This window comes from Thunnus albacares, chromosome 13 (assembly GCF_914725855.1).
Source record: "Thunnus albacares chromosome 13, fThuAlb1.1, whole genome shotgun sequence".
Classification (NCBI taxonomy): Eukaryota; Metazoa; Chordata; class Actinopteri; order Scombriformes; family Scombridae; genus Thunnus; species Thunnus albacares.
Genome location: NC_058118.1, coordinates 26,138,648 through 26,166,498, shown reverse-complemented (window position 1 = coordinate 26,166,498; position 27,851 = coordinate 26,138,648). Strand labels below are relative to the sequence as shown.

Below are 27,851 nucleotides of genomic sequence, written 5' to 3'. Positions count from 1 at the left end.
AATGGTATCTTGAAAGTTTTAGGCTTTTACTTAATGTGATTATCCAATCTATTTACAGTAAATCCCTGGTAAATGTTGGTTTTATACTGTACAAAAAAATAAGATCATGTGATAATAGTTTACAAAAACTTAATTTTAATAATCATTTCTTTATATAAACATGATTTGACGGTAATTACAAGCAACTCTCCAATATATTTACAGGCTTTTCCCATTAATGTATGGGGTTTACTTTATATAAACATTATTTGATAATATTTAAAAGCAACTATCCAATATATCTACAGACATTTCACGTTAATGTATGGGGCTCTGAATGTACAAAAACCAGAGAGTCTATGTAAAAGTACCTTTATATCAACTTCTTTTACACTGAATAAATATATACATTTTTCTACTGACATTTTACAATATTGTACAATCCATTGAATGCAGATTCCCATTTGAGGTGTATGAGATTTCAAGATGTTTAATAACCAGAATGTATCATAAAATTACCTTTTACTGCTTGATTTACAAAGTAATTCACTATTTTTACAGTGTAATCCTTAAAGTTTCAGAATTAATAAACCAATAAACAGCCATATTGAATTACAATGTGGGTCTGAAGCTGATCAACCCAATGAGAGCTCAAACAGAATACTTTACTAGAATGTATTTCTTTCTTTCTCATTCAGATTTCTTCAACAGACATCAATGAAAGCAAAAACAGTTTTGTACATTGTGTCAGTACAATGTCCCATCCCATCATTAGTGAACATGAACAAATCTCTCCCAAATCCAAAAATTATTTTGCTAAAATTCAAATTTGTGATGTCATCTGATAATGTCTGGAGCTTTTCCAAAAACAATGAATTGAGAAAGATGTTATAGATGACACTGAGAACACCCAGGGGGATGTTCTGAGTATACGGTAGGGTTGGGCCAATGGGCGATACCATCTTCCATCGCCAATGGCTGACTGCCATCAACCAACGAGCCTCTACCATCATAACATCATGATTTAAAAGCCCCCCTGTTGTCTGTCCATCTTTTGCATGGATTAAATTACTCTTATGGCTTTTTACTCACGGAGCTTGTATTGCACTTACAGTAACGCAACGACTGTGGCTGTCGTCAACGCAAGTACTTCGTGTGGTTCACTGTCTCTCCTCTGCTCCGCTCAGAAGACACACACTCACACATGCACGGATTGATCAGCCCCACCTGCGGTGAAACAGAGGAGAGGAGAGAAACTTAACACAACCATAAATGACAGCAAAATGCGGTAATTAATCCTACCCGATATCATCGTCCATTGCGATTTTTCACTGTGGACATCGTCATATTCCAATTCTGTAGACATCGCCCAACCCCAGTATTCAGGTACATTTTCTGTTTCAGATATGAAAGGTTACTATAGAATAATCTGACAAAATGCTGAAATCAAGGGGATAGATATGTTATCGGGGGAGCATAAATTGGCCCTATTTGCTGATGTATTTCTGTCAAGATGGAGTCGCTCTCAAAACTCATGAGTCTACTGGAAAATTATGGGACACTTTCACATTATGGGACACTTTCACATTTAATTACAACCCACCCAACCATATTAGAGGAAAATATAAATTGAAATGGGATACAGAATCAGTTGAGTACCTGGGTATCAGCTTGTCTAAAGGTATCTCAAAATTATTTTACCTTAATTATGATCCAATGAATGCAAAGATGAAGTCAGACATATGAAGATGGATTGTTATCCCTTTTTTGAGTTTGAGTTCCAGGGTTGAGTCGATTAAAATGAACATTCTGCCACAAGTGCTGTATCCTTTTCACTCGCTCAAACAGTTTATAGTATGGGACAGGTTGATATCCAGATACTTATGGCAAGGGAAAAAAAACCTAGGATCAGATATAAAACTTTACAATTAAGAAAGGAATGCGGTGATATGGGCCTCCCTTGCTTACAAGAATACTACTATGCAGCGTAGTTAAGGCCATTCATCTGCTTGTGTACACCAGCCATACTTCGCAAGATGGAAAGAAATTGTCCAATGACAGAAGGCGTACCAATAGCAGATAGGAGATACTGAATTACAAAATAAGATGGTAAACAAAGATAAGCCTTGGATTGATAAATTACTGAAAACCTGACAGGAGACAGTACAGTTATGTGGATTGGGTGACTCATCTAAACTGTTACGGTGGTGTGTTTATGACACAGAATTTGTTCCAAATACATCTGATGAGAGATTTCAAGAATGGACACAAAAGGCCTTACTAACTATTATACATGTGTCCACAAGGAGGCGTTCCAGAGATTTGAATCCTTACAGAAAAAAACATGGTCTGAAATGACATGACCTCTATAGATACCTTCAAATTCAGTATTATTTCAACCAGAACATGGATGTAGCTTTAGGAACAGGAGAGACAGGAATCATGAAAATATTCTTGTCAATATCTAAATCCACAACATGTAATCACATTATCTCCAGAATGTGCAATGACATTCTCCAGTCCTAGTCTGAGAATACACTGTATATAAAAGAGAGGAGGGAAATTTTAATATTTCAAAGGAGGGTTGGAGAAAAATATGTCAAGCACAATGGAATTCAACTAGCAAGACATCAGTGAAGTGCTGGCAGGAAATATATAAACATATTAACAATGTATTTGGAGTAGACATTCCTTTTAGATATGGTACTATATACATGGATAACATCACATTTGAAGGGTGGAATATCAATGATAAGAAACTGGTACAAATACTTCTGACAGCAAGCAAAAATGCTAAAAAAGTGGCTGAAATCATAGCAATGAATCAGCAATAATATATGAAATATATATTATGGAAAGGTTGTCCTTTTCCCTCAAAGTCCAAAAAGAATTTTTTTGCAGATTTGGACCAAGTGGACTGAGTACATTAAACCTGTAAGGTCAGATTTTAGCTGACTTGATAAAATAAATTAGTGAGAATAAAATGTGACTTATATTATTTTATCACACCTGACAGCTCACGCTTTATTCTTTTTTTTCCCCCCGATCCAAACCCTTATAGGATTTAAGATGAAAGCCTCCCATGTTCAATTGCAAATAATTAAAGTTAATGTTATGATAGAAAACCTCTGGAAGAGTCAGGCTGTGAAATGGTTCTGCAAAATCCTTTGTTTTAAGTGTCCACAATGCTATGTGAATCTATCTGCAGTAATACTGATACCATGTAAAGAATTCTTCAATCAATACAGATAATGACAGGCAACCAAAATTAAGACTTTAAAACAGATGTAAAGTTTTCTCTACTTCTGGTCCCAGTCAGCACCCAGGCGTCAGAAGTCTGACTTAATTGTGACTGAAGTTTTTTGGGTACACCAGATAAGAGAACTTTACAGTAGTCCAGCCTGCTGGATATTAAAGTGTGCATTAATCTCTTTTAATGTTTGAGATGATAAAAAGCAGCTTTGATGACAAACCCCACATGAACCTTACATTTTAGTTCTGAGTCCAAGATGATACTGAGGTTTCTGGCCTCAGTATCGGCTCAGGGTAATTCCTAGAGAATTTAGTTTTGTAATTATATTCAGCTAAATCCAGTGCATTTCACTGTGAATCTCCATTTGCTGAGTGGTATGTAGAGCCCCTTTCTCATTCTTTCTAAGCCTTTCAGTAAAAACACCAAACCTGCTCCTACATTCACAGACAAACACACACAGACCTAGTAAGCAGATCTAACATTTTCAGTCCTGTACGGTGCTGTGTATGAAGTGTCTACTGATGACCATTCTTGTGTGTTCTTGCATGTCAATAATGTCTCTTTTGTAGGTCTCCACCTGCTGCTGTTTTGCCTGGTTTTAGTTTTGTTACAAGTGTGTGCCATATTGCCATATTATTATATCCTTAATTTGTTTAACCTTAAAATTGGAGAGTCATGCTGGGGGAGGTCCCCTCACTGTTTGCTGAGGTTAAAGGCACTGGGACGCATGACTGGTTCACCTGTTTGCTGTGTGTGTGTTGTGACAACCTGGATTTCCCTGCTTGTATTCACCCCCAGAAACACCCATTTTTCATGGTATACTCATTTTTCACAATCATACTGATTTGGTTCGTGTCACACTTCAACCACCTCATTTTATCTGTCATTCAGTTTTTGAGGAGAGCAGGAGAGTAAAGACGGACGTTGTGTTTAAAAACCACAGTGAGGTTGTTCAATCTCTCTCATGTCCTTTATTCATCCACCATTGACAGCCATCCTCCGATCAAACAATATTTTTGTTCCTTCAATCCCTCAGATCGCTCCAAAATCCACTCTTCTCAGTTTGTTCACGGAAGCTTGCTTCTCACCCACAACTCAGCAGCAAAACTCCAGGAACCTCGGACTGGATTCATCGGCTGACTGACTGACTTTTGTTTACCCTTACAGCTTGAACTGAACTTAAAGGACCAGTGTGTTCTGCTAGATGCCACTAAATTCTACACTCTGCACCTTTAAGAGTAGCTGTTGATGCAGTTTTTTCTTTTAACCACTAGAGGTCAGTAAAGGAACTTATACCTGATCAGTTTCACACAAAGTCACGGGGGGGGGGGGGGGGGGGGGCAAACATTGAAATGAAATCTAATAGTTAACTCAGCAGATATGAGAAATTGAAGTGTTCACTGCTGTTTTTAAAAGTCCAGTATGACTACAATAAAGAATACAAGCAACAACTGTGTGTGTATTTCTTAGTTTTATTCTGTTATTTCACATCAAGGTCCTGTATCTTCAACAGAAAAACTTAAGATATTTAACTCAAGTAAGTCCCTTAACCCACCATCTAACACAGCAGGCTGATTTGCTCTTCAAACATCTGCTGTTTGAACACAGCAGGTTGAAATATAACAGTTCAGAAACCATCTGATTGGCTCTTTATCTCCCCCCAGTGACCTGAACCACAAACTACAGCCTCCTCCTCAAAGAGCATCAGAACAGCTAGAGTTCAAACTCTTCAAGGTTTTTTTATTTTCTGATCCCACAGATTTTCAATTAATTCATTCCTGTTTTTTTTCTCTTGATTAAATGTTGTCTCGGCTGTGATACAACACTGATAAGATACTTTCTTCTGGTGGATGTATCTAAACTCAGAAACAGAATTAGATGTATTTATAGGGATTTCTGGCAAAACTTCACCTACTTCCAAGGTACACAGTGAAGGAAAGAAGTCAGGAGGGGTCAAGACTCCATCAACACTTGTAGTATAAAGAACAACTTTTGATGAGACCAGCTTGTTTTGGCATGTGGCCTCGATCAGGTTCAGTATACAACACACTGAAAAGAAAATTTCAATTATTATTACTTTTATATTAAGTAATATAATTATAAAATTATATTATAAATGTTGCTGGAGTCTTGACCCCTTCGGATTGTAATGCTTTCAAATAATTTAAAGGATATGAGATATTTCTTTAGCTATTTTCTTTAGTTAATTTCAGATAATAATAATAGTATCAAAAATACATCGACGTCAGATCCAAATAAAGGTATTTTTTTGTTCCCAAACAGTTAACATTTTGGACAACTCTGTCCGCATACTTTTGGTCTGGGGCTGCTTTTCATGGCACTTTATTTCCAATTAATTGGGACAATAGTGTGCTTCCACTTTTGTGGCAACTATTTGTGTTTGTCCCTTTCCTGTTTCAACATGACAATGCACCGTGCACAAAGCCAGCTCTATAAAGAAATGGTTTTCCCAGTTTGGTGTACCAGAACTTAACTGGCCTGCACAGAGCCCTGACCTCGACCTCATCCAACACATTTGGGATGAACTGGAATGCTGACTGCGAGCCTGGCCTTATCACCAAACATCAATGTCTGACCTCGCTAATGTTGTTGTGGCTTGAATGGGAGTAAATCCCAGCAGCCAGGTTCCAACATCTTGTGGAAAGCCTTCCCAGAAGAGTGGAGGCTGTTCTAACAGCAGATTAAGGCCCACGTCTTTTGAATGAGATGTTTGACAGTCACATATAGGGGTGTAATGTTGAAGTGTCCATATACTTTTGGCCATACACTGCATGTTTGCCTAGTTTGGAGTGCATTAGAAAGTTACACCAACAAAAGGTTTGCCTGTTTTCAATGATTTTTTGATAAGCATGCACCAGTAGATTCTCACTCATTCACAGTAACTGACCACCAGTCAGTCACAACAGTATGACGGACGGGTCACAGGCTGACCTGAGCTGCTTCATTAATATGCAGTGTGTCCAGATAATGCCCCTCTGTGGTTTACAATAATGGTTCAGTGTTTCTGAATGTGTGGACGTTGCCCTTTCAGTCAGCTTCTTAGGGGAAGTGAATGGATTACACGCTAATCCCATTATGATGCTGCTGCCATGTGAGGGCCGGTAAGAGGGAAAAGAAACCAAAGGCTCGAGCTTGAGGACGGGATCAGCAGCAAACTGGGTGACTGTAACTACTGTTATTGACACACACACTCCGATGGCATGTGTAAACACTGACCTACAAAGGGGGGCATGTCTCTTCATCTGACCTGGAAATACACTGACATGGTACGTATTATTTGCTTTTATAATGTGATGCATCAGCAGCCTTCAAATTGACAACCCAGCAAACATTTGATGGATGGCGGTGCACAGGAGGCAGCCAAGTTTGGTGTTAGCTCAAATGAGCAGTAAATTCACAACAGCATAATGGTAAAAAAAATCTGAAGTCAGTTTGTATGGAGTGTGAAATGTGCCAGAATAATTATAGCTACAGTGTTCAATCTGAATAAAAAAGTACGAATTTTAAAAATTGCGTTATCAAATTCACATTTAAATGAAACATTAATAATAATAAAACATAATTAAATTTGTTCATTCTAATTCCATATTTAAATGATGAATTGAAAGTTGAATTTTAAAATGAAATTAATAAACTAATTTATAAAAAGCTTTTTAAATTCCATTTACTAATCATACTCCATCTCACATTTTATTTGTTTTCCGCCTTAACATTTACAGATTATATTTTGTTATTGCTTCAATAAAAGACCACTCTCTTTAATTCAAAGGCAAGCAAGCAGTGTACCACACAATAATTAAAAACCCACAGATCAGCATGAGGATGGGTTGAGAATATCCATTTTTAATAGTTTTTTAAAATCAGTTTCGGTTTATTTGTTGATTATAATTAAACACTATAAAGGGCTATAATTATCCCACTGGCACACAACAGCCTATAATTTTGGAATCTATTAAAATCACAAACTATTCAACTTAAATTTTAGCTGTAGCTTGTTACACAGTTAATTCTTTCTTCTGTGCTCAACACTAACATGTTAGCATACACTAATGACTAGATGTGTTCTGTAAATTCATGAGTTTAATTTAACTCATTATAGCAGATCATGTTCAGTCTACTGGTATCTATTCCAGGTAAACAAAAATATATTAATTAGAGGTGGTTATGTTGTTACTTAGAGAACCCTACCCCTTTTAACCTCTGTCGTTATTAACATCAAGGTTTTAGAATTGTGCTAATCTTCTGCTGTTGCTTAATATATTGTGAGATTTTGTCAGGGAAGAAGGAAAAACAACTTTGACTATTAAAAAAATTGAACTTGTGATCTCTAGTAGTGATCTCAAGTTTGTCTGAACAAAGTCCTCACAAACGATACTGAAAAAAAGCGTTGTTGAGTTGTTGGATTGGACAGAAAACTCAATAAAACAACAATGACTTAATAAATAAATTATTAAGGGTCTGAATCAATGAAGTCATGACTCGACTAAGTGAATAAATGAATTAGAGGGAATGTAGCAAGACAGGAAGGGAGGGAGATAATCAAAGAAAATAAAAGTAAGGCCTTAATGAAGATATTGTTTACCTTTAGTCTACTCTCTTTCTTCACTATCACATCACATACAGCAGTAGGGAAAGGTATTGGGCAAACCCATAAATAAAAGATGTACAATTAAAACAGAAAATTAAATTAAACTAATTAAAAGCGTTTAAGCACTTCTTCATTTTTCTCGCTTCAGGCTGGTTTGTTTCATTGCTAATTTAAATGAGAAATACAAAAATGCTCACAAGCCTTTTTTTCAAGGATTTTTGCACACCGAATCGAGACACTTTCCCCCATAACATCAAAGGATAACTGGTTTGAGCCCCTCTCTTTTCATAAAAGTATTATGTGACCATTACATCTTTTGCTGAATGAAAAAGATTTCACTCCACTATGCAGAAAACCAATATCCTGAAATATCTGTTCTCTTACAGTGGCGATAATGAAGCCTCCTACCACTGCCAAACACGCCTCCGCCTCTGCTGAACTTTTTATTTTTTGGACAAAGCTGCTGCCGATGATGTACCAAAGGTCTGTTTTGGAGAAATGACAGATGAGAGAATGATTAACCTGGCTGGCTACGAGGATATGAGTGTGTGTGTGTCACTGTCAAAGGTGTCATTGTCAGTGTTTGTGTGTGTACATGACAGGAGGTGAAGGTCTGGATGAAGGACAGAGATCACACACAAAGACAGCAGAGCATCTGAGACAGACATGAGAGACAATAACAGAGAGACAATGTTAAAGCGTCAAAATTATCATTTTTTTTAAGTGGATTCAGTGAAGTATTTTGCAATACATTGAACTCAAAGGACTTTTTCTTCTCAAACAGTAGCAGATGTATTTGTTCTAAAAGTGTTTTTTTGGCTGCTTTGGTCCAATGCAGCCAGCACAGTAAGTGCCATTTAGAGTACAGTGGCTGCATGACAACTGTGACTATGTCAAGGTCTGAGGAAGCAGACAGAGACTGATACAGCAAGCAAAAAAAAAAAAAAGGAAAAAAAAAATTTCTATTTGAGAAGCAGGAGAAGGTTCAACAGAAATGCCAGTGGTGAACTGAAACTGTACAGGCTGCAAGCTCTGCTGTTTCTTCATCCTCTACTTCCTCATCCTCCGCTTCAGTTGCAACTTCAACTCCTGCAGCAAAAGAACAAAATCAAATCCTCGATCAGTCCGGGATCTGGCTCCTCCATAACCTGCTGCAGTCTCAGGTAATGCCTGAAAGTGTTCTGTGTGTGTGTGTGTGTGTGTGTGTGTGTGTGTGTGTGTGTTACATGTACCTGTATTTTCAGGTGACAAGATATTTTGTATGAGGTACATGGGACCAAATGGGAAAGGTCTTTAACTTTGAATTAATGCAGTTATACTGTTAGAAAGGTGGCTTGTATAAACTTGAATGTCAGTTCGTAGCATTTAAGAGATGCAATCAGCACTTGAGTTTTCTATTAACAATTTCAAGAAAGCCTGATAATCAGCTGCAGTTGCGTAGGTCAAAAACCCAGCAAAATTTGGGGAACAATCTGAAAAATAATGAAATTGAAAAAGAGTGTTCACAAGCTAAAACTAACCAATTAATTATGTTTACGCATACAGGAATTTGACTTTGGTATCCACAGTTAAAGTACTTTTACATTAAGTTTTTATGTTTATTTGTCCACCCTATCTATGATATACAGTGTGGTTTGAGTTGGGACTTATTAGTATTATTGTTTGTTAAGGTTATTTTAGTTTAATGTTACCTCAGTCAATAGATGAGGTGTCTTTGCGTGTGGGTTAGTTTCCAAGACACTGATCATATCTGTAATTCACATCAGCCTCCTACTGACCATCGGGTCAGACATATTTGGAATTTCTTACAGAAATCTTACAAGTGTGTGTAAACATACCATTGGCAAAATTGGCTGCAAATCCACCTCTTCCGGCATCTATAAAATCCCATATTGCAACATTCATGTTTCAAATAATTAAAAAGGAGCTAAAAGTGTTTGTGTGCATGTTGTATCACTTCTTAATGAATCATAAATATGATAAAATGATAAAAAAAAGAGCTTATCTAGCCAATTTATCTGATTACACGGCTAGCAATGAGTGCTTCCATGTGGGAACAGGAGGTTCCTGTTCTGCTGACTTTGTCTCAGTGCAGGATTAAATCCAGTATAAAGGACCAGATGGTGTTATTTAAATGAAATTAATTCATAATTTGATATAATTTACCTGTAGCCTTTTTAGCTAAATAAACTCTAGCTAATCCCAGCTTGTCAGCTAACTAACTAGCTTTTATTTGTTGAACACATCTGATCAGAAAACTAATGTACAATATTCAGATACAGTTGGCGTAAGCTGTTGCTCGTTGTAGCAGAAGCTGTTCTACTAAATTGGCCTGCTTGCTTGACAGTTAGCAAGCTAACAAAGCCAAAAAACAGTTGCTTCAGTTTAGTTATTCTGACAGTTTTCTAAATAATTAAAACTTAATTTAGAAAGAAACCCAAATTTATCAGACTGTTAGATACATATACTGTACATATACAGACAGACTTAACACAGCACTTTGCTAGATATCTCTCTTTTTAAGATATTTAGCCTGTTTGCACAGTCACTTTACTAGTGAAGGTTGTAAAGATAACTGAAAAGTCTTTACTGGAAAGTCAATAGCTGAAAACTTACCTGACAATATCTAATTTGGAGTGATATCCTATGCTGCATACACATCATTTGAAACATTCACATTTTACAACATCCAAGTGTTCATCACTCAACTCAAGACAATATGATTGCAGAGTTGTTCATGTGAGGGTTAGAATTATTCTGCATTGACAATCTAGCGTAATAAATTCAGTTTGGGTTCAATTACCTTGATTGACAGATTTTAGCTGACTTGAGGAAAGTAATTTGTTCTGAGTCATACTGGAGTTTCTGTAGCCTACCACTGTCTGACTTGCAAATAGCATTCATATCAACATCAGAAGTCTTAAGTACAACTGTAAAACTCAGTAACTCCACCCATCAGAGAAATTATTCTTTGTGACTTCCTCAGGACCTGGTCTTGCTGGGTCAGTTCAGCGGTTCATCACAGCTGTAGCCATGGCATCAGCAGCTCTGGAGCTGATGGGCTTCTTCCTGGGCTTGCTGGGGATGCTGGGTACCCTGGTCGCCACAGTGCTACCATACTGGCAGATTTCTGCCCACATTGGCTCCAACATTGTTACGGCTGTGGCCAACATGAGGGGCCTGTGGATGGAGTGCGTATATCAGAGCACGGGGGCCTTCCAATGCGAGACCTACAATTCCATGCTGGCACTGCCCTCCGACCTGCAGGCGTCTCGTGCCCTCATGGTCATCTCCTTGGTGCTGTCCATCCTCGCCATCGTCATGTCGACCTTGGGGATGCAGTGCACTCTCTGCCTGGAGGGTTCAGGCGCAGTAAAAAGTCGTGTGGCAGGTACAGGTGGGGGTCTGTTTCTCGCTGCAGGCTTCCTGGCACTCATACCTGTGTCGTGGACCACACACGAGGTGGTCCAGACCTTCTATCGTCCCAACATACCTGCCAGCATGAAGTTCGAGCTGGGGGAGTGCCTGTATGTTGGCCTGGCCTCTGCACTCATCTCCATGCTGGGAGGGGGGATGCTGTGTATGTCATGCTGCGAAGAGCAGGACGGCGGCCGTGGGAGACGGCACGGCGGAGGGTATCCATACCCAGTAGGAGGCGGCACAGGGGTACGGACCACCTCACAGACCTACCGCAACCCCACCCTGCAGGTGGGAGGCATCAACACAGCCAGCAGGGGGCAGGCACTGGTCCGCAGTACCAGTGGCAGCTCGCAGACAAGTATGCAGGGAGCCCAGGGAGCCAAGAAGCCCACTGCAGCAGGATATGACATCACAGGATACGTCTGAGGTTACTGTGACTCCATCACCGCTTCATATACAGTATGGCTCCTTCACAACATAAGTTCAGTTATATGTATTTATATGCTGTTTTTTTCAATATGCTTGACAGAGCAGACAAATATGTGACACATTTAAGATGTTTTAAGACATATAAAAATGATTTGTGCCTGACATGGTTTTTCCATTAAAAAAAGTTTGAATACCTGGTTAAAGTTCCTAAAATGACATCCTTCTACTTATTTGAAAAATCTTTAATCTATGAATATATCAATTTCAAAAGTTTAACTGCAGGACACAGCATGCCTCCTACTTCACTGTAAAGTCCATTCTCAGTGTATGTGCATTGGAGGCTGCAAGTTTCACAGTCTCACCAGGGTTGGTTTGTGAACTAGTTGTGACGTCACAAAATCACGCTTGTCTTACTCAGGCCTTAAATTCAGATTTAAGGTGAACACAGAGAAACATTCCCCCCTTCAGCAGATGAATATATGATAACAACCCTTCTAGTGTCTGCAGTGGAGCTCAAACATCCAACTGTAGGAACAAGAAGCAAAACACATTTTTGAGTGGAAGAGGACTTTAATGTACATACAAACAAGACACGAGTCAACAGTTGAAGGCTCACATGGCCTGTCTGCAATCAATCATGTTTGTCCTTTTTTAAAGCTTTTTCAAAGCTTTGTTAAGTAAAGTGGAATTGTGGCATTTTAATGGAGGACAGTTTAGTTGTACATGTTTTATCTTCTTTTCTGAAGACTGTTGGATGTCACACATTTACGTTACCTTGATGACAACTCATCCATGTAGAAAAGTTGCATAAATGTGCAAACTTCACACACAAGCAGATGACGCCCTTTGACGGTGTTGATTATAATTTTGCTGGCTCTAAACATGGCTGGCTCTGGAAGTGATAACCAGAAGATGTGTGTGTACAGAGCTGAAAATGTTTCAGTCTGTAAATGTACGTCGGCAACATTTGTGAAAAATTAAATACATTTGAGGATGTCCAGTGACTCACTGGCACACCAGTCATCACATTTGAAAATCCTGTTTTTGCTATTATTTCTATGAAAAAGCTATACCAAGCAGACATTGATAAAATAATGAAGACAGTGATTGTGAAAACTAAAGAGTTCATGGAAATACAGGTTGTCAATAACAATAATTTGTTGATATTCTAGGACTGAGTAGATGTGTCAAACAAGAAATATTTGATCAATTAATAGATTTCGGGCAAATCTTCATAATCTGAACTCCCCAGTGCTGATGCTCAACTGTCACATGAAAGAAAATAGACACTCAAATGTCATTTTCAACATGAAATCTAAAGCCAACATTAACATTTCTAATCTGAGCCCTACAGATGATAACTAACAGTGAAACTCAGATTTTTTATTGATACATTACAGCTGATCTATTGATGACTAGTTGATTCACCACTGGACTGTTCACATGAAGTGTAACTAAATCAAAATGTTAATTATCTTCAAAGAAAATTACAATGCTGTTTCCATATTAATTATTATTGCACCTTATTATCATAGCGTGAAAATATTATGTTGATTTGGTTTGAAGTACAGTTTGGTATTTGCAGGCTGCCTGTAAAATGTTTGCTGGATGTTCCCGGCCTCTATATTAACTGTACACGTATTGTCAAAAGTTTAAAGACTGGTTTTACTTTTCTACCAGTCTGAGGATCAGCACCTGCAAAAACTGTTCAATAACGAGACTTGGTGCAAAATATTGGATACATTGCCAAAAAAGAAAGAAAATCTTTTTTGCCATGTGACATTTACAGCTCTCACTTAATCTCCAGGGATCACTTCTTTATCAAACAAGGTTAAGCCATGTCTGGTCTTTTTGTTCTGTTTTCCCTTACTTGATTGTTCTTGACTGCTGATGTTTTTCACCGTGCCTCTGTTGATTATCAGGGATGTTGTTCCACTACATAAAACAACCTTTTGTGCACCACCATTGTCTTTAATTTTAGTAATTTTTTATTTGGAAATAAATGCTAACTTTTCTTACAATCCATTTGTTGGACACTTTCCCCCCCAAAAAACTACTTTTTAAGTACTATGAATTGTTGTGCATTGATCATAGACAGCTGTGGATATTTTGACCTGTCACAGCAGGAAAAGCACAGCTGGAAATGATGATCGTTCTGTGCCATTTAGGTTACTGTTACCACCTTGCTCTACGTATTGAAACAAACATTGTTTTGAATTGTTCTGTATCTTATCAAATTCTTGCTCTGAATTTCTTAAAAATCCAAATTGAAAGTATTAACACACAATTACTGGTGCATAAAGGCCCTTTTAATGGAGCAGTGGTTGACATACAAAGACTGTCGGTGTTACAGGTTAGTTTCGATGGGTGTTTTTACAGTCTGGAATAAGAAAAAGATCACAGCCTTGAACTGAAGACAAATAGACGATGGACACAAACAAACCCTAAACAAACAAAACCCCTGCTCTTGTCAATCAACATGCAGTTTTAGTTTGACTAATGGGTGGATCGTGAGACCGAAATGCACAGGAACACTAGGTCAGTTTGGAGATAGTTTTGAAATTTGGAAAGGTTGCTCTCAAAATATCATTCAGTAAGTGATGACTAAGTGCTGACGCATGTTTGAAGTATAATTAGGTTGGTTGAAAATTACAGTATTTTGTTGATGCAGAAGTTAATTAGTGTCTGTATAAATCCTGTCCAGACAGATTCACATTGACATCCTCTCTCTCTCTGTGGATATTACAGAAAATACAACAGGATACTTTAGCAAATATTCAGGAAACTAGCATGTTATATTTTCTTAATGCAAATGTATTCAGTAAAACATATCTGAATTACTTTACTCACTCTAATGCAGGTCTAAAGTGTGCACTGTAATGGAGATAAACATCATGAACATGGTCAGAACAGCCATGAGTGAAAATACCTGCATGTCAGTACAGAAAAGACATAGACTGTTAGACTGTTATAGGAATCAGAGATCATCCACCACTTTGCACAGGTTATCTGTAACCTGGATATTAATATCATCTTACAGGGATATTAATATATTATGATATTATGTTATGTATGATATCCCGATATTATTAAAACCAGAGAAAATCTTAACAGGGACTAGTGCATATAAAAATACTACCTGAAAGATGATGAAAATGACATGTTACAGAACAGAATGTGAGTGAAGTTGAATAATTATTAGAATTGCTATAAAATATCCCTCAGGGGTGCCAGTGGTCATCTTGCCTGGTGCACCAAAATATCCAGAATGACAAGATGACAAGAATGCCACTTAAAAAATGGATATTGATCCTCTAAAGCTTTAAAGATTCATTTGTAGTTAGAAATGTATCATTGAAGCAATGAATGGAAACCAAAATCTTCAATGAACTGACTCAACCAGAGCTGGTTTATTTCCACACTTTCTAATCCACCTCAGTGTATGGTCTTTAATTTGTGTGGGCCTCATGTTTCTGCTGGCTCTCAGAAGACCTGAGAACAGTCTGATAACATGAACAACACATTCTACATCTTTAGTTCATGAAAAATGCAAAACTTCATATAAGAATTTGTGTTATTTTATTGCATTTTGGCCCGGAGGCAGCAGCAGATGGGTTTCACTGAAGGCCTTTATTACATATCTGTGGGGACATTATGTACATCTCCGGCACAGAGGAAAGTAAATAAGTAGGTAAAGTTACAATTCTTAAATGCAGAAGTGAAGCAGTCAAATGAGTGTCTTCGATGTAACCACTCAATGTGAGGTTTTCCCAAATATAGTCTTTATGTTTGGAAAATCAAACATAACAAACTGCAGATCACCCTCCCTGGTGGTCGAGCTCAGACGGGAAACAGGTCAGAAAGTGAACCAGTTCAACTGACATACATTTGACCGAGAGAACACCAGAGATAACTGGGGATAACTGGACTAGGAACACACACACACACACACACACACACACACACACACACACATTGAGACAAACATAATCTCAAAAACATACAGCAGATGCTCCTGGGCATATTTGGACTAAGATACAGTCTAGGGAGAACTAGGGAGTGGACAAAATAAAATAAACAAACACCAAATGAAACATGACTTTAACTCTGCAGTAAATTAATCAAAATGACCATATAAGGTTAAATACAAGTTTTAAGCATTTGTTATCTTTAAAATTGCTGTGGATCTGAGTCCTCAAAGAAACATGAAACACCCTCAGAGATAAATATGAAACATGGCAAAATAATTGTAGATATGGGGAAATATCATCGCTGTAGTGAATATAACAAACATAAACATCATTCACAAAGGGAATAAAGTCAAAAATTGAAAGCAAACCACATATACTGATGAGATGATGAACAGTATAACTTTAAAGAAAGTTAAAGAAACAGCACTGAGAAATTAACTGCTGCGATGATTCACTGACTCTTATGCAGGAAACTAGTTTGCATTCTGACATACAACTGGGAAAAAAAAACATCCTTCAGTAACTGAATTCATATATTCAACACCTGTTGAAGACAGACACAGGTAGTGTTGGTGAACTCTGCTACTAAAAGGGTGTCAGAGACCTTTTTGAGACAAACTGGTGCCAAAAAGACTGAAGAATCTTAAGTCCTAAGATGATTGTATTATATGTTGGGTGAGATCACTAATACCTTTACACACTTGTATTGTGTTTAAAGTGTCAACATGTTACACAAAAGCTCTTCAAAGGTGCAACTCAAACTAAATATCTGATGATCATCCACACAGTATTTGTCCTGTTGTCCATATTTTAATTTCAATTAAATGACATTAAAATAGTGTCATGTCTAGATGGTAACCCAAGATTTGTGAAAGATCTTGCGAGAATGATCATTTTAGCCCAAACCATGATCTTTCCCTAACCCTAACCAAGTGGTTTTTGTGCCTAAACCTAACCAGACCTTAACCGCAGTGTTGTCACATCATAAAACATAATTATTTCGTACAATGACAAACATAACACACAATGAAGAAACAATGCGTACCATCTAGGAAAGGCTACAATGGTTCCTTTATAACTTTAACCAAATGAGTGGGTTTTTTTATGAATGTTTTCAGTTTTTGACAGAAGTACAGTAGTAATCTAAAACACGTAGTCTGTACGCAGGTTACTTGCTATCCATTCTAAGAGGAGACCAGTCTGTCCGTCTGCACAAAGCACAGCATATCTCCACCTGACCTTGGTTATCACAGGAGACAGCCAACCTTATCAAGACAGCTGCATATCTCAGCTAACCTCAGTAGACAGATAGATGATCCACTCTGAAATAAACAGGTCATGACCTACTACTCCCGGGATAGAAAATGACCAGCGAATGACCTGAGAAACACAAATATTTCCCACACAATCACAACTAAATGTTTCCCTTTCTGTGCATTTTCCATTTTTTTCCCCCACTGTTTCCTAAAAAACACGCTCGGTTCTAAAACTCTTGACATCAACTTTTAGCTCAGGTTTCTCTCTTGACAGTAAAGGACATCCAGATCAGGACTGCAGGACATCAGTGACATTAGTGAGGATATATAACAAAATACACACAATACCTATTGTGCACTTTATCTTTATCAACAAACTTTATTCAACTTCAGCGGCTGCAAGGATGATTTTCTTTGGCTTCTCTTAAAAGCACACTGACCTTCAATGACTGAATGTCTCCATCTAGTGTCAAAAAGAAGAATAACATTGAATTTAAACTGAGGAGCAACCACAAAAAGTGCTTTTCAAATCACCTTTGTGTTACCCAGCAGTGGGATTTTAAATCCTTTCAAATGATTGTGTATCAATCCAAATAAAAACTGCAGATTGTCTCTCCATAAGATGATATTTTCTGTGCCAAAACACTTCTTATATCTTTTGTTGTGTTCTTTTTAGAGCCAAACAAGTCTGAGCACATTCATCCATGACATCACATGCTATCAGTACAGTACAGTGTACATACATGCTTTTATTGATTGCAGGAAGGTCAGAGGGTTCAGTGTTTGTCTCATCGACTTGTTCAGGCAGTTTTAGAATGAAAAGCTTTGTGTTGTCTTCAATAAACAAACAAATTACTCATACATTTTGTTTTCCCCAATTATTACGACATGTTAGGAAAACATAAAAGAAATTGAAAAAAAAAATTAGAGCCATTTATTTTGATATAGAATTAGTACAGATACTCAGTTTAAAACTGACATATATTTACCAGAAATTATACCTAAATGATCCTGTTCTTTATTCAAAAGTGGAGATAAATGGTGAGGTATTTTCTAATAGTGGAGCTAATTACATTTAAGTTAGGAGGGAACATTTAATTACATGAAATAAGATGGAGTAAAGGGTGTCATTATGTAAAACAACATATGCCTGAACTTGTTTAATAGGTAGAAGTAACATGTCCTGAAAAGCGCATTAGTTTTTATCCTCTTTAGTTTTGTCTGTATTTGTATTTGTATGTATTTTTAAGCCTGCTTGTTTATTTTGTCATAAATACTGAATTATCAAGATGACAATAAAAAGCTTGATAAAAAAAACAACTGGTTACAACTCCACAAACCTCACAACAAACGGTAGTTTGATACAAAACAGACATTTATTAGATGACAACTTTATAACCAGAAAGAAAATAAATAATATACAATCAAACACATGTTTCGTATTTTTATTTCTTCTCCTCCTTCTGTTTCTCTTCTTCCTGACGCTCACGGCCAAATTCAACCACCAAAGGTTTCCCTAGCAACCGGTATCCATGGACCAACTGCAAAGCTTTCTGGGCTGTTTCAGCATCTACCAAAGGAGAGCAAACACACATAATAACACATCTTATGTGTACAGAGATATAGAGTATTATCTGATTTACCTCTTGTATGTGAGCAACAGCTTCTCACCTGGCAGAGTGATGAAGGCCTGACCTCTCATCCTCCCAGTAAGCAGGCGGTAAATGACAGCGGGCCCGTTTTCCTGCTCGAACCTGGAGAACAGCGCCACCAGCTGGGCCACTGATGCCTGTGAACTCAGGTTCCTTACACATAAAACCTACAGTGAGACACACAAACACATCAATAAAGTCACCGCAGATACTTAGGAGTCCATACTTCTGAACTTCTCCCCATGTGGTGTCTGGAGATAATGAAACATAAAAGTTATATTGATCCAAATCACATTTACTAAAATGCTCATCTATTCTTTCACTCTGCGTTTAATGTGTGTTTCTAATCTTAGAAGGGTAAAGCACCCTGTTTACAACTGCAGCTCTTAAATGTGCTGCAAGAAAACAATACCCCAAAATCACAATTACAGTATACAACCATCTTTTGACAGACTAAAACAAGTCCAAACAAGTCAGTGATTCGCAACCTGGATATTTTAAAGCAGTGTGTGTCTTTAATGTTATTCCTATGGGAAAAGTCTCTGTATTTTAATTATTAGTCTGATTAAATGCTACATTTTGTGACTATATGCAATGTATACATCACCTGTCATACAAAATTGGAAGTCAGATTAATTAAGAGAGAGTTCCCTGTATATTCTGCTGTTAAATAAATACACCACATAATGAATTTGCAGATATTCAGATGATGTAAAGCCTCATTTGGCTCCTATGTTGAAGGGCAACAATAGTTGAGAACAGCTGACAGCATTTCTAAACTCATTTTTTTGGCATACATTTAAACAATCTTTGAATCTCTGGACTGGTTTTGACTGAGAACTGATATTTCTCCAGTGACAGCTGTTTTTTATGTGTGTTAGGAAACCATTGTTAGTATGGCAGCTAGCCTAAAAGGGGGTAGCGTATCAGGATCGTGTGGTTTACACCATAACAATGATTAAATGGCTAGTAGATGTAGCTGTCGATACCTTGGATGGTTTTCCTGGCTGGTAGTTTCGGAACCTCGGGATGCTCCGGATTCCTTCCTCAGATTCCCGGTTCTTTAGGATTTCTTCATCTGAAACAGTCTCTATCTCCCCTCTGACAGTCAGCGGTGCTCCTGACCCCGCCTTCACTGCTCCGCACAGACTGCCAATTGGCTGGCTTATATTTATCTTTGTTGGAGCAGCCGGTCGTGGTTTCCCCGGTTTATCCTGCTGCTCTGAGGTTTCTGACTCTGCTTGACCTGATGAGCTACTTTTTTCACCCTGCAGCTCTGACTGATTGTCGGAAGCTCCTTTTGATTGGTTAATATCTTCCTGTGAGTTTTGTTCAGACACAGTTTCACATGTAGAGAGGTGTGATGCTGCAGCAGTTTCTCCCTGAGAGTCCTGTAGTGACGCTCGTGGTCTCCCCTCACAGAGAATGTCTCTGTAGAGAGAGTCCATTGGGTCAGAGGACGGGGCCCCCTGCTGGCCCTCCTGGTGATCTTCATCTGTAAAGAAAAATAAAGCAACACAGGTGAGACAGGAACTTAAAGGGACTTAGCACTATGTTGTTTCAAACTCTTCTCCTGTTATCCCACTTATTTATTTCCGTCATCACTACTCTTTCTCATTTCTTTCGTAAATCCAAGGGTGATCATTCCAAGATGACAGGATCGCTTTCTTTCTTTTGTTAAAGCCGATTTGGGAAATTATATGACTTATCTTAATTTGGTCAATGTCATTAAAGAAGTTTGAGAATGAAAAAAACATGTGGTCTGTCAAAACTTTATTTCCTCACTGGCAGCATGAAGAAACTACATGTCTAATACTTCTAGGCTATAATTTAGATAACGTAACTTCACCTTTCTAGAAATTCTGTTCTAAAGCTGCCGTCAATTTTGCTGTTGGCATTTCAAACTGTTCTGGGTAAGAAAATCAAAGTGCCTGAAATGTGAAAATAAATGTGTCTCTAACCGTCAAGCTTTTTTTTTTTTTTCCTTTTGCTGCTTTTATGTTTGGAGGTGAGTTGTTTTCGTTTGATTCTTGGGTTTAAGCAGTCTCACTTATCTTCTTTCTTTCTGATGTCTCTGTATCATTTCACCTCTCTGTTTTGACGTTACAGAAATAAATGTTCAGCGTGTCACTCATAACGGTCGGCAGATACACAAAAACTGTTTCTAAGCACAAGACCGGAACGCCTGACGACTCTCTGGCGCTCTATACCTCGATGGTAAAGCGCGGTGAGGAAACCCAGGCGATCGTTTCCCTGGAACAGCGCTTTTTCGATCTCCATCTCCCGTCGTGACAGCGGTCGGCTGGCGGCAAAGCGCTGTGGGCGGGACAGGAGCTCCGCCCTGGCTTCGATCTTGTCTCTGATCACCTGCAGGCGCTGCTGCTTCACCCCGGGAGCGACACACACCCCGTGGGACTGCGTGGGCACAGAGATGGGGGTCAGACATTAGTTTGTTGGACGAGTAGTTCATATAGTACGCATATCATTGTCTCCTCAGAGAGCTGTGAGGCAACATGCGTACGTGAAGGAACCTGGCCCCTATTGAAAGGATATCTGTATTATTTATTTTGAATTGAGAACTAATGTTAATCTGATTTACATAAACAGGTTTACATTTGGATGTTTTATTTATCTATTGTTTAAACACTGAGCATGAAAATCAGTCATCACTTTTCCCTAAATGGACAGTATTTTGGAGATTTAAAAGTAAAAACAAGAGAAAACAAAACACAAAAACATAAGTATGTACAAACAGTACATTTCACCAGCAGAGGATGGAATAAAGACTAAATAAAGAGGTCATAGAAGTGTAAATGGGCTGACCTCTATGACCTTTATAAAGGTGTTTTTGAGGCTTTACACTTCTAAGCCTTCAATACAGCGAGGAGGGTGAAAATGATGGACAATCACTCGTCATTTCCAGTCTACATGACCTGAGTGTGTTTGCATAAAGAAAACCAGAGAAACTCCTCTCAGTCTCCAGCTGTTTTTACCTGCTCTGCTGCCTCCGGTGTGTCTCTGCTCTGCCACATCTGGATCTCAGAGTCGGTGAGGCCCAGCTCCCGCAGGCTGGCCAGCTCCTGCTCCCCGTCCTGCAGGGCCTGGAACTGGGACAGGGTCCTCACTCCGGCTGCCTGCTGCCCGAACGGCCGATAAAGCGCCGCCGGGGCAAAGCACTGCCTCTTGGCTACACATCTGTAAGACAGGATTTATCCCGAAATGAAATCAAAAACCGACAGTTTCTGGTTTCAACCGCACAACTTTGTGTCTGATGTTTAACAAGCTGAATTCACTGATAAAATAACGTCTGTGTAAGAATCTGTAGCCCCGAGGGTTCTGTGTAAAAAAAATCTTCCAGGCTGCTCGGTGGGACACGGTGACATAACTCAACATAACTTGGATCCAAAGCATCTCACAGATCAAGGACTGTGGGATTTCTTTCTTATATAGCACAGAAAGCTCAAGTAGTAATGAAGCTACAGACACTGCTTTCTCCTCTACACCAGAGCACACAGATAGGTTTTATTAGCACTGCTTGTTGTTTATTTATTGTTATTGTGTGAGGGTAAATTTATCCAGTGAGAGGTTAGCCATGACAACATCCTGAACTCTGTGTTTATAAATCAAACTGATCTTCACACATATTCATATTTTGAACAAGAAAAGAGAAGGATTTGGTTAATTATTTCAGTAAATGTAAATTGTACTACATAACAGTTATACAGTCTTTACAACAGTCTGTAGTAATGAATGAACATAACTACCCTGCATAAATTATATATCTGTATATCTGCTGTTTCCAGATGTTATCACCTAAACAGAGCTGAATTAAAAGACAAATGATATAATTTAAGCCATTATTTTGTCACTTTTCTTAAGTATTTTTGATCATATCAAGCTAAAAAGGCTTCAATCTAAGTATTTTAACCAGTTGGAAGGTCAGATAATGTCTTTTAGTGCCCATAATTTATGCTACCTTAACTTTCATCCACTGACAGATGTTTGCTTGGGACCTGCAAAGTTCACTACAGAATGTTTTGCTTGTTTGCGGTGGGGAACTTTTGCAGAATGTATTGCAATACAGGTGCTTCTGTACTACAGGATATCATATAGTGGTATACTGTTGAACATTGTACATGCCCCGATCCCCGGTGGATGTCTGCAGCTCTTAGGATATATCTAGTTGGCTGGAAGTACCATGAATGTGGCCAATGGACAAGAAAACTATGCTGGACGATAGATCACTGCTCTATAATTAATCCTATTGATGTTTCTATATTTCATTATCAAGGAATGTCTGGGAAGGGATTTTAGTTTAACTTTCTGCAGTATCATGTCATATTTTTATGATAACCCCATCTTCTGGTGACAAAAACAGTTTCTGACCGGTCGATGTCGACGTCAGTGTGGAGCTGCTGCAGCAGGAGGCTGTGCAGCTGCCGCTGGCCCTCCGTCTCCTGCTCCTCCAGCAGCGGTCCATCCTCACAGGACTGCCGACTCACTCTGACCAACAAAACACAGACAGACATCAGTTTAGTGGATGCTGATAGAACAGTAGGAGCGGGGCATTCCCACCATCATAAACATAGTGATACTTGCAGGTGAGTATTACAGTATTTTACCAATTGGTTGGCACTAACCTGTTAATATGACTGAGTCAATTAGGAGGTGTTAGTACAGTTTTTTTACACAAACTGTCTTAACTCACAAAAATAAACAGTACTACAAGATACAAAGAATGTTTGTAGTAGTGAATAGCTGTTATGACTTTTGTCTGTGGTTGGACAATATAATGAGGGTTTCAACTAATTATTGATTAATCTGCCAATTACTTCATCCATTACTCTCCATTAACCAATTAATTTTCTGTAGATCCATTAATCGATTCTTTCAGCTCTGAATATAGCAATACATAACATGAGAGGATAGAGATGTGTCAGACATTTTTCTATGCTGTTTATATCACAACAACATTGGATTTACAGGATTTTTGCATCAAACTGATTAAGTACTTTAATTAGTCTAGGTATTTCGTCCGTATTTTGATAATCGATTAATCATTTTGAGTCTTTTTTTTTTTTTTTTTTAAAGAAAAAATGTCCCAATTCTCTGGTTCCAGCTTCTAAAATGTGAATATTTTCTGGTTTCTTTAGTCCTCTGTGAAAGTAAATTGAATATCTTGGGTTGTGGACAAAACAAGACATTTGAGGACATCTCCTTGGGTTTTGAGAAACAGTGATTGATATTTTTCATCACTTTCTGACATTTTCTGGACCAAACAATCAATTGATTAATTGAGAAAACAATTGACAGATTAATCGATCATGAAAATAATCGTTAGTTGCAGCCCTAGTATTATTTATTAACACTTTGTCAACTGAATTTACAGAAAATGTACTACATCACAAAATACATTTCAATATCTCTTTATACATACATTTACATCTTCCGTAATGAATTTCTTTTATCCAATATCGCCCAACCTACTGCTATCTGAGGTGAACTAAGAAAAGGTGGCTGGGCAGTGGAAATACATGTAACTAACAGCTACATGTGTTTATCCAGTTACTCTGACAGATATCACAGCACTGCGATGAGGTGGACTAAGTTAAACCAACTGAACTGAGTTTTGAGAAAGAACTTTGTTTCAACAAATAACGTTAAATGTCACAAGCAGAGACTTTCAGAAGCAAACTTAACGAGGAGAGGAGCCAATTGCAAGTCTACAGTATGATAGAAAAAGACTTTTTAAGTAAAATCATAAATGAAGGGAGCTGCAGAATAGCTAACGCTAAGTTAGCTTCGTTGCCTGTAGCTATCTCCATGACAACAACGGCGACTGAAGTAGACCGAATGATCGACGTAAGGGCCCCGTAACGGCTTTAAATTTGTAATTTGTTGTAAGACTTGTGTCAAACCAGGTCTTGAAACAAATCCGTTTGATTCAAATACCTCAATTCCTCCAAAATTACTGGTATGTGACACTGATAGGTGAAAGTTTTGTTTACCTTCGCATGCTTCCGGCTCGTGCCACCAGTTCCGGCACGTTGAATCATGGGAAATGGAGTACAATTCCAAAAGGAGCCATAATCTAGGTTTACACTGGTGGTTAGTCTCGAAGAAAATCATACCTCAGCTTCAACTTGATCCATTCCAGCTGAAAATTGAACACATGTATGAAATTAGTGCAGAAATGATATCATTTCAAGGAAAAAAGAGTATATAGGAATTAGATTTGTATTTTTTAAATTTATTTTATGGCTATTTAGTTTTATGTCTTCTCTCTATTGAAACCCCACATCAGTAACATGCTGCATGCATGTATTTCTGTTGTGAAATATCATGTACAGAAAAAAAGCCCCACATACAAATATGCCACACCCCGCTTCATTAGAAAGGGTGTGGTTATAACTCCATGTCTATCATCGAGTTGGCTGCCTTCCCTTTATCTTATAAGCTGTGCACAGTGTCATATTTATCAGACCTAATGCTGCAAAGCCTTACTGAATATATACTCTAAACCGCTCCAACACCCTCCCCACCCAGCTGAAGTGTCCTCAATTAGCCTGCTGGCTGACGTCAGTAAGGTGACATGGGTGTCTCTCTTCACCATCTCTGAGCAAAAAGCAGCCCGCTGCTGCAGCATTGCATTACGTGGGGGGGAGGGAGGGGGGATATAAGGATGCAAGGAGAGCAGTGGTGGTTGCATGCAATTAAAATTTCCCATGCATGAGCGTCTGCCTGCCTGCCTGCAGCCGGTGTCGGGTCGCCGGCAGTTCGGCTCCGCTCCACTCGGCTCCTCTGCAGGGCTGCAGGGCTGCGCAGCTACTGACTGACAGAGAGATGAGGGGTGGGGACGCAGGGTGGGGTCACAAGCAGGGAGAGGCGGAGGAGGAAAAGGCAGAGAGAGAGAGCCCAGCCCTTGAATACACGGCAACAACACGCCGACAGAGAGAGGGAGAGACACACAGAGACTGGCTGAATTTTGGGGGGAGCAAAGGGAGCCTTCGACGCTGCGGACATGAACTGAAAAGAAACACTGGAAGAGGCAGGGATCGTGTTCCTATATCCCGAAAATTTACTGTGAAGGTGGAAAACTAGCCCCCCAAACCCTCCTCTCTCCCTAACAGTTCTTATTCAGATAGAGCTACACCCAAAGCCCCGACCGACCCCCTCCTGCTCTTGCTGCTCCACCCCTCCGCCGCTGCACCGCTCCGGCAACCGAGATGCACACGGAGACCCCTAACAAGACAGTAAGTGCACATTATTGACTTTGCCCTGGTCAATGAAAAAAAAAGAGAAACGTCTACCTGTGCGGATGATCTGCCTGTACACAAACAGAGTTGACATTGTCAGCTCAACATGTGCCAATAGATGAATGTCAGTGAGTATATTTGGCTCTAACAGCCAATTACAAGTGTATCCTTGCAGGAAGGCAGTTTATTTTGCAATTAGTGTAAGAGTTTTGTAACAGCGACCTCACTGCATTGCAAGAGCATCAGGCTGAGAGCATTGTCATTTCCACAGTTCACTCGGAAACCTCTCGATCTCTTCTGTCTCTGGCATCTCTCTCTGTGCGGGGTTAGCTCAGGTTCAATTGTAAATGCTCTGTGATCTTTGAGAGGCAGGAAGGAAACGGAAGGCAGAAACTGCAGCTTGTAGGACACCATCTTAGCTTTTAAAGGGCCCGCAGCCCCTTTTTTAAAACACACAACCCTGGGAAGCAGCCAGGTGCACTGCCTCCAGCTACACTCTGTATGGGTCCTGCTCTGCTTGTGCCTTTAAATGAGTCTTGCTTCAACATAGTAAGTTTATGTGTCAGCCAGGCTGGCAGTGTACTCAAAAGTAAATTAAATCTGGCATGTGATCAGACTGCCATGGAATACAGCGCTGAGGGCAAACACCAGTGGGAGACCTCGCTGCAGCTCCAGATCTGCTTGTTTGATGGTTTGCAGGGACGATGATGGAGCCAAGTCACAGCTAGTTTGTGCACACGCAACTTCCAAGTTCCTCAATAAAGAAGTGAACTTTGACCTGAGACAGCTGATGCATTTTGTGTTTGAACGTGGATTATTTGTTTGATTGATTCTAGCAGTCCACATTACCACACCGCACACTGCAGCATCACTCTTGGTCTGTTCATTTTTTGTTTTATTTATTATTTTCTACTCAATATTTTGTAATTACCAGAAACGGAGCATTGGTGGTATCAAATCCTGTTTAGAGATGAGTGCAGAGCAGTTTTGTTTGACTGAAGGCTAGACTGACCCAGTCCCTAGTGGGAGTATTGTTTCAGATAACAGTGAGAGAAAGAAATATATTCAAAGAAGTCCTGTTGAGTATCAGATTAATGCATTTGAAGGCTTATCAGATGCCAAAACAGTGTGCATCCATTTTTATTTTAACTGTATTTTACTGTATCTCTGTATTTTAAATGGCAAATTTTGCAGTATAAAATTCTCAGGACAGGATTTTACAACTCTGGGAAAGTTATCACAGTGTCATTTTATCTTTCATCGCAATACTTGTGAGCTAACAATAGTAACCCACTAAAAATGTGGGTTTGTACGTATTTGATTGGTCAGTGCAGCACCTTGCCGGATGATGTCACATTGTGGCAGCACTGCCCACTTCTTTGATGGAGTTGTCCCATTCAAAATAAGGAGGTTACGTTTTTCACATGGTGCTGTTGTCTCTCTGAACACAGCTTTAGTAAGTGGTAGAAGAGGCTGTGCAAAGATTGCAAGACATTTGTCTAGAAAACATGTGCAGAGCATGAAAGCCAATTGTGGCCCTTCCTTACCTGCTGTTTTAGCTGTGTGGACGCACCAAGTTTATTTAGTTTGGACATAGTATACTTGGACGGGTTTCCAAAGTTTATTAATAGATGCCCAATTATATTCCAACCCATTTTAAGAAATGTTGCTCCACAAATTCTTAAGTGTGTGATTTAAAGGTCAATGACAGAAATGGAATAAAACATTCAGAAGTATGTTTTAATTAGTGTATAATCACCTGAAAATAAGAATTGTTGGATTGTCCTTGTTACATAAGGAGCAAGTCCTCTTCCACAGAGGCTGCCATGTTTCTACAGTAGCCCAGAATGGACAAACCAAGCACTGGCTCTAGAGAGAGCCTTTCACGTTTTTTGCGAGTTTTGCGGCTACCATAGATTCTCCTACATGCTTGGAAGGGGAGGGGGGGGGGGGGGGGGGGTATTCAGTCGGTTGCAATCTGCAACCTCACTGCTAGATGCCACTAAATCCTACATACTGGTCATTT

At 38.9% G+C, this 27,851-nt stretch overlaps 3 protein-coding genes and 1 long non-coding RNA gene across 9 annotated transcripts in view; 3 read left to right on the top strand and 1 right to left on the bottom strand.

The window, feature by feature from the left end:
- The first annotated feature begins 1,104 nt into the window (after nucleotides 1-1,104).
- On the top strand, nucleotides 1,105-22,614 carry LOC122995212. The gene is made up of 3 exons (XR_006406759.1): nucleotides 1,105-1,365; nucleotides 7,410-7,419; nucleotides 22,601-22,614. It is a non-coding gene; the product is annotated as an uncharacterized LOC122995212 (long non-coding RNA).
- On the top strand, nucleotides 6,221-13,655 carry cldn2 (claudin 2). 3 transcript variants are annotated; one of them, XM_044370259.1, is made up of 4 exons: nucleotides 6,221-6,519; nucleotides 8,228-9,004; nucleotides 10,828-12,646; nucleotides 12,771-13,655. In XM_044370259.1, the coding sequence occupies exon 3, from the start codon at nucleotides 10,875-10,877 to the stop codon at nucleotides 11,685-11,687; it is 813 nt and encodes a 270-aa protein (XP_044226194.1). In that variant the 5' UTR covers nucleotides 6,221-6,519; nucleotides 8,228-9,004; nucleotides 10,828-10,874; the 3' UTR covers nucleotides 11,688-12,646; nucleotides 12,771-13,655. The 3 variants fall into 3 exon arrangements, with proteins under 3 accessions (XP_044226194.1, XP_044226195.1, XP_044226196.1); XM_044370260.1 differs by having other exon boundaries at nucleotides 10,828-12,659; nucleotides 12,791-13,655; XM_044370261.1 differs by lacking the exon at nucleotides 6,221-6,519 and having other exon boundaries at nucleotides 8,155-9,004.
- On the bottom strand, nucleotides 18,306-26,216 carry rbm41 (RNA binding motif protein 41). 3 transcript variants are annotated; one of them, XM_044370255.1, is made up of 8 exons: nucleotides 25,880-26,216; nucleotides 24,578-24,726; nucleotides 22,956-23,072; nucleotides 21,563-21,764; nucleotides 20,780-20,984; nucleotides 19,559-20,064; nucleotides 18,589-18,736; nucleotides 18,306-18,487 (listed from the first exon to the last, which is right to left on the bottom strand). In XM_044370255.1, exons 2-8 carry the CDS (start codon nucleotides 24,583-24,585, stop codon nucleotides 18,363-18,365), a joined length of 1,311 nt encoding a protein of 436 aa, XP_044226190.1. In that variant the 5' UTR covers nucleotides 24,586-24,726; nucleotides 25,880-26,216; the 3' UTR covers nucleotides 18,306-18,362. The 3 variants fall into 3 exon arrangements, with proteins under 3 accessions (XP_044226190.1, XP_044226191.1, XP_044226192.1); XM_044370256.1 differs by having other exon boundaries at nucleotides 26,048-26,216; XM_044370257.1 differs by lacking the exon at nucleotides 25,880-26,216 and adding an exon at nucleotides 24,938-24,953.
- klf8 (Kruppel-like factor 8) overlaps nucleotides 25,081-27,851 on the top strand; it is an 80,251-nt gene continuing 77,480 nt past the window's right edge. For both annotated transcript variants that reach the window (XM_044370253.1, XM_044370252.1), the window contains exon 1: nucleotides 25,081-25,822. In XM_044370253.1, the coding sequence (XP_044226188.1) occupies nucleotides 25,796-25,822 (27 nt within the window). In that variant the 5' untranslated portion in view covers nucleotides 25,081-25,795. The remainder of the gene's footprint in view (nucleotides 25,823-27,851) is intronic.

Excerpts from the sequence above, each read along its gene's own strand:
- cldn2 (XM_044370259.1), top strand. The coding sequence starts at position 10,875 with ATGGCATCAGCAGCTCTGGAGCTGATGGGCTTCTTCCTGGGCTTGCTG.
- rbm41 (XM_044370255.1), bottom strand. Across the intron at positions 20,065-20,779 it reads CACCGCGCTTTACCATCGAG|ATGAAGATCACCAGGAGGGC; the intron begins GTATAGAGCGCC and ends TTTTCTTTACAG. Across the intron at positions 18,737-19,558 it reads AGCCAGGAAAACCATCCAAG|GTTTTATGTGTAAGGAACCT; the intron begins GTATCGACAGCT and ends GTCTCACTGTAG.